General features: G+C 40.4%; 1 protein-coding gene across 4 annotated transcripts; it reads left to right on the top strand.

The window, feature by feature from the left end:
- The first annotated feature begins 389 nt into the window (after nt 1-389).
- On the top strand, nt 390-11,618 carry mocs1 (molybdenum cofactor synthesis 1). Of its 4 annotated transcripts, none has more exons than XM_019348844.2 (11): nt 390-701; nt 2,139-2,250; nt 2,564-2,731; nt 4,500-4,664; nt 6,046-6,107; nt 6,990-7,101; nt 7,202-7,314; nt 7,684-7,794; nt 9,079-9,199; nt 9,284-9,331; nt 9,586-11,618. In XM_019348844.2, exons 1-11 carry the CDS (start codon nt 507-509, stop codon nt 10,650-10,652), a joined length of 2,274 nt encoding a protein of 757 aa, XP_019204389.1. In that variant the 5' UTR covers nt 390-506; the 3' UTR covers nt 10,653-11,618. The 4 variants fall into 4 exon arrangements, with proteins under 4 accessions (XP_019204389.1, XP_019204388.1, XP_005477564.1 ...); XM_019348843.2 differs by having other exon boundaries at nt 9,583-11,618; XM_005477507.4 differs by having other exon boundaries at nt 395-701; nt 9,284-9,346; nt 9,586-9,720.
- Nucleotides 11,619-13,093: the final 1,475 nt, after the last annotated feature.

Below are 13,093 nucleotides of genomic sequence, written 5' to 3'. Positions count from 1 at the left end.
ACATAATCTGTCAGTATTATCTGTCCAAGATCCGAGCTGTGTCCAAGTACACAATATATTTAGTTTTTAGTTTTTCTTTTTTTAGTTTAGGTTTTACTAAAAAAAAAAAAAAATGTTGTTGTTGTTCTTTTAATATAATAGCAGGATGGCTGATTTAAGAAGTTCATAAGAGGTAATACAACTTTGCTGTGTTAACTCACAGCAGGTTTAAGCTAGCTTTCATATTTGTCTAAAATCGACTTTTTATTTTTAATTTTATTTTCACTCCGAGTTTTAATTTGCTTTTAGTCCCCTGAAATAACCTGTCTCAGTGCTGCCCTCCATTGGCGGTTTCTATGTAAAAAAAATAATAAAAATCTTTGGTTACCCCTGACTACACTACCCATAGTGCACCATGGTATGCGTCCGTTACTGTGATTGGTCCCGGTTGGTTAGAGACGTTGTTGAACTGCAGGTCGGAGAGAAAGAGCAAACAGGGGACCTCGGAGTTGCCAAATGGTTGAACTATGGCTGCTCCTGTTAGCATGTGCTGCCGTCTGTTTGACAGAAACGGCGCTTTGACACGTGTTAGGAAACTGTTTGCACGGCGCGTGAACAGAAGCATCGCGCGGAGCTGTTCCGGTGCTACGCACGAGGAAAATGAAGTTGAACTCACAGACTCGACTATAGCTGGTTCCAACTTCAAAACCAGGGCAACACAGGTAAGTCAGCCTCCAAAACAGTGACACAAGCCGGGCCTGCAGCTCAGATTGTCCTGTCTGTGTTGAGTCGCAGGCTGGGTGAAGCCTTTAAGGAGTAAAGGTGAGAAGCTGGTTCAGTTTATAACCTCATTGTTCAGGGCCCAGGAAACACTAAACTAAGGAATAAATATTAAACCAAATGGTTATCTATCCATTATGACAGCGTGGCTGTGATATAAAAGGGGGGGGGGGGGGGGGTCATGGGGTGTATTTTTGGCGTGATTGTGAGAACCAATCAGAGAGGGGGAAACAACACCTCACCTGCCTTACGTTTGTCACTGCTTTGTAGTTTTACATACTTGATATCATGTGATAAGATAGATGTCATAGCCAGCATGTTACAAGTAGGAAAAGAATTGTTATAAACTATATATGCTATAAACTAATAAAAACACTGATTATTGAAAAGCCTAACTACTAGAACCACCATAAAGAGATTATCTAAGAGTTGCAAATGTCTGTCTGAGGTATATATAGTCACAGTCACTGTCTGATCGCCAGAACGGTGATTTCTAATCTTTTGTTGAGATTTTGTTCCAGGCTCTCAGCGTACAGTCTAAACTGTGATGCAAACAGATGATAAAACTCTAACATGCTTTTTCTGAATCAGTCCTTTGCAGGCATTAGTTCAGCAGGTGCTTCTGAGAGTCTGTTACACAAGTTGGTTGAAAGTAAAAGTAATAGTTGTGCTTTAGATGATACAGATTTTTAATGTTTTGGAGATCTTTTGGACCGTTTGGGGGCCTTAAGTACAAACAGTTTAAGAGGGTGTTATTGAGATAGAGAGTCTACTTCTTTAAAATATTTTTTCTACCTCATACATACATACGTACTCCATGTGCTTGATAATCAGAGATGATTAACAGAGCAGGCATGCTCCTGAATGTCCACTAGTCAAATAACAGAGTAGCATTCATTGTTGATCTTCTTGCTGTGTCTCTCTGGGTTGCAGGCACATGTTACATCAGTGAGTATAATAATTATGATAGGGCAATAATAGGGAAGAATTGAGTAAAGTGTGCATAAGTGGCTTTTATATGAAGCTTTTTACCTTAAGAAATACAATGAAGGGACTTGGGAAGGTCTAAAAAGATCAGTGGAGTTAAATGATCGGCCTGTTCATTAACAGAGTGTCTCCGAGCAACTGCTGAGTCACTGGTTTGCTTTTATACTGGTAACTTTCGACATAACCGCAGGTGCTCATGAGTGATGGGCAAAGGTCAGGAGCTGGGACACAGATTTGGCTTCAGCTGACGATATTGTGTCTCTGGCATGATGGGAGTCAGGAAACAAGGCATATTTATCAGATCATTACCAGAGGTGCTGTTGTGTTTGATGCAAAATAAGCCAGGGTCTATAGTTTGATCGGTGTCTATTCCCGGTTCTTTTCCTCCCCAGAAGAGGCTCAGGGACGACAGCATACTCCCCTTTTCAGCATTCTTGACTGACAACTTTGGCCGCAGGCACAACTACCTACGAATCTCCCTCACAGAGAAATGCAACTTCCGCTGTGAGTAAATGTTTATTTTCTGTGGTTCTTATCAAGAAACCATTGTTACATTCCCAGCCTACTAGTGGAGCAACATTGTTAGACCAAGTTAACCATCGTAATTAGTAAACCTTTCACAGAAGTGCACTAAAATGCCCAAATTCTGCTGACCTACTGGAGAAAGTAAAAGTTTTTCTTTCCTGCACAGAAGAGTTTTTGGATTGTCCCCTTGTTCCCTTTTATTTCGTTGTGTTACTACAGTTTTTATCGTAGTGAAAGAAGGAATTCTTGCTAATGTAGGCTAAAGTACATCTTTCATCTTTCTCATTTCTAGGTCAGTACTGCATGCCAGAGGAGGGGGTGAAGCTCACACCACGGGGCCAGCTGCTATCCACCTCGGAGGTGCTGACCCTGGCTCGCCTCTTCGTCCAAGAGGGGGTGGACAAGATCCGCCTCACTGGAGGGGAGCCGCTCATCAGACCTGATGTGCTCCATATTATCAGTAAGAAACAAGGAGAAAATAGTTTGTGCACGCTTTTTTTTTTTTTTTCCAATAATAAAACAACTTGGAAGCTGTTTTGAGTCATTTCACACTTTTTTAACACTTGGGATCAGCTTGTAGCAAACATAAACTTGCTTTCTTCAGTTTACCGTATGACTAAAATGATGTAGTGACACTGTTTTCAGAGGCGCAAGTCAGCATTGGCAACCAGGCGATCGATGATTCATGTGCTAACCCTGCTGACTTGACTGCAGCTGAAGTGAAGAGAAGCAATTTTGCATGCATGCCTTCAGTTTAAGGGTTTCTGTGGAAGGGAAAATGATTTGTTACACCGCAGTTGTGTTTTTGGTCTAATGATGTATTATTGCATCATTTGAATTTTACAGCCTGATTTTAAATTGAGCTTTGTAAGTGAAGCTTCTGCAGCAAGAAAAAGCCTGTCGTGAATGAATGAGGGTGTGTGGCAGGACTAGTGGGTCAGGTCTTTTTAGAAAGAGGACCATTGATTGCCAGTAGCTGTGTGTGAGGCTCATGAGACTAAATGCATCCCTTGGATTTGGTTGCACTAGTTATTTCAGGAAGCAAGAGGATCACTTGAAAGAACGGAATATAATTTATTGAAGTGCGGAGTTTGACTAATAAATGATTTGCTGACATTGGTAGGAAGAAATACACAACAGTACTGCTGATGGAGACTGCAGTTAGAGACTTTGATGAGGCACATTGAGCATCCAGAATAAAGGTGGAGATGAGGAGGAGGCAGAGCACATGAATGAGAGTCTGAAATGACTGAATAGCACTGAGATTTAAAGCTCAAGGAACAGAGGCTGAAAGGCTCACAGGAGGAGGGTGAAAAAGCTGCAGTGAAGCTGGTTGTGTTGTTTTTGTTGGCTCACAGAACCGCTGATGTGGCGTGTACAGTTATAAACAGGATCCACAAAGACCTACTGGTTACAAGTAATGGTAGTTGGCTAGGTTTACTGGATGGGTTTTTTTTCTCATACATGAGAGATATCAGTACAATTAAAGATCAAACTAATTTAAAGCAATTAATAGAAATTCAAATAATCTTAAATTATTCCTTTAAATGTTTACCAGGTAAATAAAACTGATGAAACAGTCCGTTCTCAACTTTCAGAAGGTAAAAGCCCTTCTTGACCTAAAGGATGAAGTTCTATAGACTTCTGTGGACAGACTGACAGGATATAATGTTATGTGATAGGTGTGGTGATGTCAGTAAAGGTAAGGCTTTTACCGTTGTAATTTAACAGCAGGCAAGAATATTACTGGATCAGATGACAGAATTGAGAAAAAGAGAGACTGAATATTACTGTATGGTATATGAATATGTCACATTAAAATTAAATACTGGGGCATTTCAATACAAACAGTTGCACTGTGGTGCTGTGTGTGTTTGTGAGTACATTCTGCATTATCTTTGCCTAATGTCAAAATGACCGGAGTAACTGTACTAGTTATGGCTAATAAAGACTTTAATAACCCATAAAGTTGTTTAAAGAAGTCTTTGTCATTGACAGGCATTCAAGTAAGAAAACATGAACTCACAGTGGCACCATGCGCTGCATAGTAACAGATAAAGATATCCACTTTACATGGCAAAACATTTTGTTCTGTTATCATGCTATAATGACTGATTTATGTATGGATAAACTCATCTGTTATAATCTATAATAAAAAGTTCACTCATTGCGTTCATCAGTTTTCTCTCATTCTGTCTTGCTTTCCATTTCTACTCTGCTTGCTACAGCTCAGCTCAGAAAGTTGGAGGGCCTCAAGACTATCGCCGTGACAACCAATGGCATGAACTTGGCTCGGCTTTTGCCAAACCTTAAAGAGGCCGGCTTGGACCTGATCAACATCAGCCTGGATTCATTAGTTCCTGCCAAATTTGAGTTTATTGTCAGACGGAAAGGTATGGAAGCGTCGTCAGTATGTCAGCTGTGTGAGACATATGATCAAAACGCCAATAGTGTGCGTAGATTGAGGAGGGGAAAAAAGCGACATCACGAGGCTATAGCTGATTGACGCGGTAGTTTAGGAGTGTATAACCACAGTGTCTTGTGTGCCACAGTGTCACAAGTGTCTTGTGTCAAAACAGGAGGACAGATGGTCAGTGAGATATTTTCTAAATCCCTGCGTCTTTAGAAGATATGAAGAAGATTGAGATCTGGTGAAGATGGAGGCCATTTGAGTATAATGAACTCATTGTGATGTTCAAGATGCCAGTTTTACATGATTTGAGCTTTGTGACGTGGTGTGTTATCCTGCTGGAAGCAGCGGTCAGAAGATGGGTGATATCACTGTCACTGTGGTGATAAAGTGATGGGTACTGAGCAACCGTACTCGGACAGGCTGTAGTGTTTAAATAATGCTCACTTGGCACTAACTGGCTCAAAGTGTGCCCAGATGATTGGCTGATTGACTGGCTTCAGATGAAATTAAACACATTTAATATTCTTTATGTGTGGCTAAAATCTCACTGTCTTTATATATGAAACTGTTCCTGTATTTAGTGTTTCTCTAGTTCAGCTTTTTCTTCTAGTGTATGGTAGGCATAAATCAGTGTAGTTTTTGTTGTGGGTCCATCCCACAAGCTTAGGGAAGCAGGCTGTAAGCTGTAAACACTGCAGGTGACAGCAGGGCAGAGCTATGGGTGGTTGGCTCGTGAAAGGCAGACACAGATGGACTAACTGAGATGAAGACATGAAGAAGAGGGGAGAAAAGAAAACTGGCTTTACAGCACCTGCCTTCTTGTGTTTGTAATAATAGAAGTTGCTGTTGAAATCTTGTTTCTTTTCTTTATTCAGTACAAATTGCAGTTATGCAAACTGTAAATAAAACATAAGCCTCACATCCTACAGAAAGATCCTGCCTTTATTTAATGGTTTTGAGCAAGTGAAAACAAATAATGACTCTGACCTTGACAGTCTGCTTTTAAAAAGCTTGAGCTTCTGTGGAGGGATTACATGTTTGTTTATCAGTGGTTTGTGGTGAATTATGGACATTAAAAGGTGGAGGAGAACAGACAAGGCCGAGCTTTTCGTGTGGAAACACCCCTCATTTCAGAAACCATAAAGCTTAGTTCTGATCTTTATTTTTGTTGTGTGATTCAGTGCATTTTTATTTCTCAAAACCTGCCTCCAATCACACACCATTCTCAACTTTAGTTGTAGTTTTTAATAACATACAATTTAAAGAAACTTTACTATTATTATTTATTAGTAGCATTACTAATGCACCTCATGTAAAATGTTAATCATAGTCACATTCAATTGTCTACTTGCCTTTTCCAGGGTTTCACAAAGTAATGGAGGGCATTGAAAAGGCCATTGAATTGGGCTACAGTCCTGTGAAGGTATTTGTTCATTTTCATTCATTATTAAGTCTCTGTTATGGAAAATATCCCCACTACGATTCAATGTCTTCCTTTTTGTTACTGTTTAACATTTTTGCCGTTTATATATAAGTATTAAAATGGGTAAGATTTAACTGCAGGACAAGTGTTTCACAGTTGCAGAAATGTAGCAAATTAAAATGCCGAGCGCCCTAAAACTCTCAGATAATCGGCTAATATCAGTGAGAGACAACAATAAAATCATGGTTAGGAAAGGTGAATTCCCTGTGATGACTTTCATATGGTGTTTTTGGATAATGCGTCAGAGTGAAAGCCTGGAACTGGAGAACAACAAGGGGCTGAGGATGGAGCCTTGGGGTCCGGCATTTTTAATTATCTAAGATCAATCATACGGTGGCCCTGAGAAGTCAAACGCACTGAAACCTAAGCAAGTAGAAATGTTGCAAAAGCTGATCAAGAAGTGCTGTGGTTCAGACCTCAGCCTTGTGTCAGTGAAGGACCTTCATTTGTAGATCTTTAAGCATCAAATGAGTCACATTAAATCTGCTCAATAGTTAAAATAAAACATGATGCTGTTTTAAACTTTCACGTTATTTATCAACTCTTTAAGAAGGCAAGAAAACGCTTATGTGGACGGGTCTCCTTTTGAAAAATTTAGACTTTAAAAATATAGCGAATTATTCCAGTCATTAACATCACTGGATGAATTGTCATGTATATTTCGTCAAAGTCTTATAAGGCTGTTATTATTGTGTTACATAATAAAATATTGGCCCACACATCTTCAGTAAGTCGTTTCCTCTAGGTTGTTACATAACCAGCTTGTTAGGAAAATAATGGCTCAGTAATCAGTGGCTTATTGTTGTTCACTTCTCTCCGTAGATCAACTGCGTGGTCATGCGAGGCCTGAATGAGGATGAGCTGCTTGATTTTGCAGCACTGACAGAGAAGAAGCCTCTGGAGGTGCGCTTTATAGAATACATGCCCTTCGATGGTAAGTACTCACACCCCCTGAAGAGTTTAAAATGCTCGTGCAAACGTTTTAAACATCCATTGTTTAAACCCACACTGCCTGGTTCGTCTCCTCTCTGCAGGCAACAAGTGGAACTTTAAGAAGATGGTGAGCTACCAGGAGATGCTGGACCGCATCAGGCAGAAGTGGCCCGACCTGGAGATGCTTCAAGCTGGACAGACAGACACCGCCAAGGTCAGTGTCTCCAGCTGTACTAAATTACTTTGGAGATGAAACACTGACAAGGATGGTTGATTAATTATTATATTTATACTGAAAAATAAAAAGTCATGTGTCTTGTGTTCCTCTGCGCATTTTCTCTGACACATCCGAGTCCCTCTGATCAAATAGAGCTGCAGGATTTTTCTGTATTTCTGCTTAAAACATCATCAGATTATAACACAAGTCCTAAAAAGCAAAAAAGCAGACAACCCAATTAAACACATTAAACTAAAACATCACAGTGAACAAAGTTTCAGGTGTCAGAGTCAAATCAAGCACTTTTTGTCACTGGTTGTAACATTTGAAAGTATATTTCACACTTTTTTCCCTGTTCTGAAACAGACATTTAAAGTCCCAGGCTTCAAAGGTCAGCTGGGCTTCATCACCTCCATGTCTGACCATTTCTGTGGCTCCTGCAATCGCTTACGCATCACTGCAGACGGCAACCTAAAGGTAAAGCCGATAAAGCTTTAAAGCTGTTCATGAGGTCTGTTATTGTCCTATTGCACAAATAACCATGTATGCATGTGTGCACTTATAGATGGGTGGAGCTTGTGGGAGGCAGGTTGTGGAGCAAAAAGGGTGGTTTGTGATTTGTTAATAAGTAACAGAATCTTTTGCTGTTACTTGAGTTTTTCATAATTTTGATGAGAATCTTATTGTTTTTATACATTTTTCTTAACCTTCATGTATCAGTGTCCCTTCTTCTTCACCATTAAGGTCCTTCGATTCTCATTCTGGTCATTCCCTTTATTTTGGAGACAAATTTTTTAACTAATTAACATCAACATATACACTAAAGGTGTAGAGGAGGCTGCATACACTTCACTCTGAAACACTGATTTCAGTGGTTTGTGCCAAGCAACAGGACACAAGCACAATTACAGAGCTCTTGCAGGCGCTACGGTCAAAGTTCAGCAGAATGTAACTTTGACCACTGTGAGCTGTGATCACTGCCTGTCTACCCAATAGGAAGATGGCATCTCTTTCTATTGGTAAGGTCAGCTACAGGCCATCTCTGCCTTCAGCTGAATATGGCAGAAGATAGTATCTTCTATTGGCCACAGTCAGCTACAGACCAAAGTAGAGGAAATGTTGATTATGATGCATTTGAATTCATTAAATTATACAACATTTGTTTGGGTTTGTATCAAGACCAATGTAATAGACTGAGTATTTCTTCACCTCTCACCTCTTTTATATCCCCACGTGTTATATTCCACTACAGCATGTCGTTGAATTGTGTCTAATCTCTCCCTTAGTCTGTTTTGTCCTGATTTATTTCTGCTCACTTTCTGTTTTATCTTCTCTTTCTTCTTCTCTCTTTCCCCTTACCCCAGAACCGGTCACAGCAGCAGATGGCTGCCTCTCCCTGACCCTGTTTAAAAGGAAGTTTTACCTTCCGGTCATCTCAAAAGCGCTTCAACAATCACTTGATTGTTGAGGTTTTCTCTAAGAATACTGTCGAGTCTTTACCTTACAGAATAAAGCACGCTATTGCTGCCGTTAGCTTAATAAAAATAAACCTGAATTGAATTTTAGTGGGTTATTCTCCCACTATCTCTACAGATCTATTATTAAGTTCTTAAGCAATTTTTGATATTAAAGTGAACTTTTTACACACAGACTCCAGGGAGCCATTTAGTTAATATCTGTTTGGTGTCTAATCTTGGATTTGGACTGCATTGCATTTGTGAATACAGCTTTTCACTCTTTCCTGTCCATCTCCTCTCTCAGGTGTGTTTGTTTGGTAACTCAGAGGTCTCTCTCAGAGATGTCTTACGCTCTGGTGCGTCCGATGAAGAGCTGCTGCAAATTATTGGTGCCGCTGTGGGCCGGAAGAAGAAACAGCATGCAGGTAGAAATCAATACATCATACAATTTTATGATTATGCACACAGATTGTTGTAATATTTGTAATTTATCCCTCTTTTCTCTTCAGGCATGTTCAGTATCTCTCAGATGAAGAACAGGCCTATGATCCTCATTGGTGGGTGACACAGCTGTACGTACAAAGACCTCTTTTGTGTTTCTTTAATGTTTTGTATTAGGATCGGAACAAATCCACATCCATGCACTTCCCTTCTTAAAGATCAGGGAATGTTGAATCAAAAAGAGTCTGGAGTTATGGCTGAACTTCACACTGGCTGCAACCACTTCTAAAACACTAGTTGGCAGCTCAGCAAAGTAGTTATGTCAGTATTCTTGACTCATTTATTTTATGTTTCAAATGTTTTCCAGCAGGTACCACATCTCAGACGTTCCTGCCAAAGCTACAAGACAGCAAGAGGGCTTTCCCCATCAGTTCCCAGCTTAAAAATGACACGTTCCTCTCTCCAGCAACAACTCATCATTTAGGCAGCAGGAAAGTCTTGAATAGAGAGGATTGTTTGTGCCTTTCAGACTCCACTAACTTAACACAGGAAGCCAGTGTTTGCTGCTCTGGAACCTTAGTGAGTGGGGGTACCCATGTTAAGATGCATATCAACACAGAAAAACCTAACCACAATGAAGTAGCATCCCTTCCCTCTGCAGAGATTGGTAATTATCACATTAGTTGTCACACTAAGACTGAATGTTTCAGGACACGCACAAATGTCACAAGCTATGTTAATGAAGTCGGTCTCAGGAACGCACAAGCCCGGAGTCCTAATGTTCTGACGAGCCACGTGCCCAGGACCCCAGGAGCACCTGTTTTTTGCACACTGCTGATAGATGCCAAAATAAATCAGAGAAACCACCCTGTTAGATTCTGCCACAGTCAAAATTCCAGCAAGGACGCCAGTTGTAAAGAGTCTGAGAGCAACCAGACAACGGATCTCAAAGCTCAGCTGACACATACAGACGCCCAGGGCCGAGCCGCCATGGTGGATGTGGGGGGGAAACTTCCCACATGTCGAACAGCCATAGCCTGCGCCACCGTTAGCTTAGGCCCCACCGCCTTCCGCCTGCTTCGAGATAACCAGCTGGCCAAGGGCGACGCCTTGACTGTGGCGCAGTTGGCTGGCATCATGGCTTCGAAGCAGACCTCCACCCTCATCCCCCTCTGCCACCCTTTACCCTTAGACCACACCTCCGTCACATTTCACCTCGATGAGCTTCTTAATGCCGTCATCATCACAGCCACATGTCGTACCACGGGCAGGACGGGAGTGGAGATGGAGGCTCTGACCGCCGCTTCTGTAACAGCGCTCACCGTCTACGATATGTGTAAGGCGGTGAGCCATGACATCATCATCACGGATATAAAACTGGTCAGTAAGACAGGCGGGAAAAAGGACTTTCATCGTCATTCAAAACAGGAAGAATGAGATCAAAGACTGCACTATGGTTTTCCACAAATTACACTTTGTGCCATCAATGAAAAACACATCCTGTTGGGCAGTTATCCCTCCTACTCTGAATCATTTTGTCTAATATGTAATTTACTGAAGTTTCATCAATATTTTCAGTGTCACTAATTCCTGTTTTTCCCTCTAGAGGGTGCACAAGTATTACATTTATAGTCCTCCCTGGAGGTTTTTGGGGTGAAGAAGAAACTGATTGCAGATGGCACTGATGATGTGCTTTTAAATTTTAAAGAATTTCATTTATGAAACTTGAAAACTGAACATGAACAAAAGAACAGAGCAGCAAACGTTTCAGTGCATATTCCAGTCAGACCCATACTCGCTTGCTCTTTTTCTTAACTTGCTTTTTATTGCAGTGACTAACACTACCACTATGATTGTTTTAACCTTGCATTTTTTTTTTTTTTTAGATAATTAGAATATGAAATGTTAGTTTCGATGTTTTTCTACCTACCTCTGTAGTGCACTGCAAACTAGATTTGTACTACATGAAAATAGAGGATGCTAGTAAAATAAACGTATCAAATGACTGATAACACAAATAACCCGTTACACAGTACGTGAACCCATTATTGCTCAGTATGTTGTTTAAGTCTGTGTTCCTGTAACTTCCAATCACTTGTGTGCTGCCTGTACCAGCCGTTTTCTCTTGTTTTTGAAGATTATTATGATTTTCATTGGTTGCATTAACTGTGCATTCACTTCACATCATCACACATCTCTCTTTTTTTAAATGAAGTATGGCATGTTTTGTGTTCATTTCCCCCTCAGAAAAATAGCAGTATTCTCCGGTTATATCATAACGTTCGTGCACTGGATATAACAATGAGTAATGTGAGACTTCACAGGGTGGTTCCACTCTGGTTACAACACACAGCTTGTTCCACTGTTTTTCAGGTTATTAAAGAAACGCTAACAGTCTTGGTATTTTTGCTGTAAAATTAATACCTTACTACTTATTAACTATAATTATAGGTTTAGCAAGACTAACTAAAATAAAGGAATCTGGTTATGAGTTATTTACAGTGGTAATACTGAATCTGACTGCATATATAGTAGATATTGAAGCTCATGTACAAGCTGACCTTGTACATAGCTTGGCTCGGGTGATGATATCTCCCCCCCACGACCTGTCGTCCTGGCTTCCCCTTGCCGTAGCATGTATGTTGTAGCTCATCAATCTCTAGCAGTTCATTCCCTTCTTCCAAATGTTGGAACACTGAGCTACTTCTAGAGTCGCTGTTTTGCCATCACTAAAATTCCATCATCCTATTTATGTAATTTGGGGTTACTTGCGTAGTAGCAGCTCACTATTTTCGTCTCTTGCCCACAAAGTCCCCGGTTCCTCAACACCTGACGTGGACCTTGTTGTAGTTCTCTCTCCTTGGTTAGCAAGGACCCTTACTGGTTTGCCACAGGTGGGAATTGTACCCTCGACTCCTGCTCCAAAGGCATGTAGTCTTACCACTATCTATCTATACACGCACCATTATATCCTCTTCTCTGTATTACTTCGATCCCTATACTGATCAGAAGTAGCAACAATTACATCATCTCCTATTCACATATACCTTCATACATACTTTAATAATTTGATTATATTCATATATATTACATGTCTTACATACTGTAACAGGGAGAGTGTCTGAAATAATATCTGCCTAAATAAAATGGTATATGTTAGATTAAAAATAGAAAAGATGTGTGATGTCAGGTAGAAGGACAAAGAGATGATGAACACTGGATGCTCAATAGTAGGTAGGCCTGGCCTGCCTCCAAACAGCTGGAGGAGGATCTTTCCTCACTGATAACGCTACGTCTCGATCAACAGAATAAACTTTTTGGGAGTATCTCAAAAGTAAACGGTAACATTTTAAGGTCTTATTATTTCCATTAAAATTGAAATCCGTGGCTGCAATCATACGGTAGATGTTTGGATTTTTCACAGTTTTTCTTTGGTTGCAAAAAGTTTAAATTATTTGCCTGAGACATGTTAAAAAAATCATGACCAAAGTTAAAGAGATGAAAATAAAAGCAGCCATCACCACCACTATTATCTTCAAGTGACATTGTAATTGCACCAGAGTCCACTCAGTTTACACAAATATTTGGAGCAAAAGTCAAAAGTAGTCCCAAACAGGACACACATGATGGAAACACTCGGGAGACTAACAGTACAATAAAAAAAGCAAGGAAAACTTAAATACACGTGAGGAAATTAGGGAAAGAGACACAGCGGGGGGAAACAAGGCACAGGTGAACAGAATCGATTAATGAGAAAGAGGGAAGGTGAAATTGAAAACAACACACACACACACACACAGGACAAGAGAGTATCAAAATAAGACACATAAACCTGACAAAAAGGTAAACACAAAGACAGCGCTGACTAAACATGGGAG

The sequence above is a fragment of the Oreochromis niloticus genome, linkage group LG19, assembly GCF_001858045.2.
Source record: "Oreochromis niloticus isolate F11D_XX linkage group LG19, O_niloticus_UMD_NMBU, whole genome shotgun sequence".
NCBI lineage: Eukaryota > Metazoa > Chordata > Actinopteri > Cichliformes > Cichlidae > Oreochromis > Oreochromis niloticus.
This window is presented reverse-complemented; position numbering and strand designations above follow the sequence as displayed.

Coding starts and splice junctions, on each gene's coding strand:
- mocs1 (XM_019348843.2), top strand. CDS start 507: ATGGCTGCTCCTGTTAGCATGTGCTGCCGTCTGTTTGACAGAAACGGC. Junction 4,665..6,045: donor GTTTATTGTCAGACGGAAAG/GTATGGAAGCGT, acceptor TGCCTTTTCCAG/GGTTTCACAAAGTAATGGAG. Junction 7,315..7,683: donor GACAGACAGACACCGCCAAG/GTCAGTGTCTCC, acceptor GTTCTGAAACAG/ACATTTAAAGTCCCAGGCTT.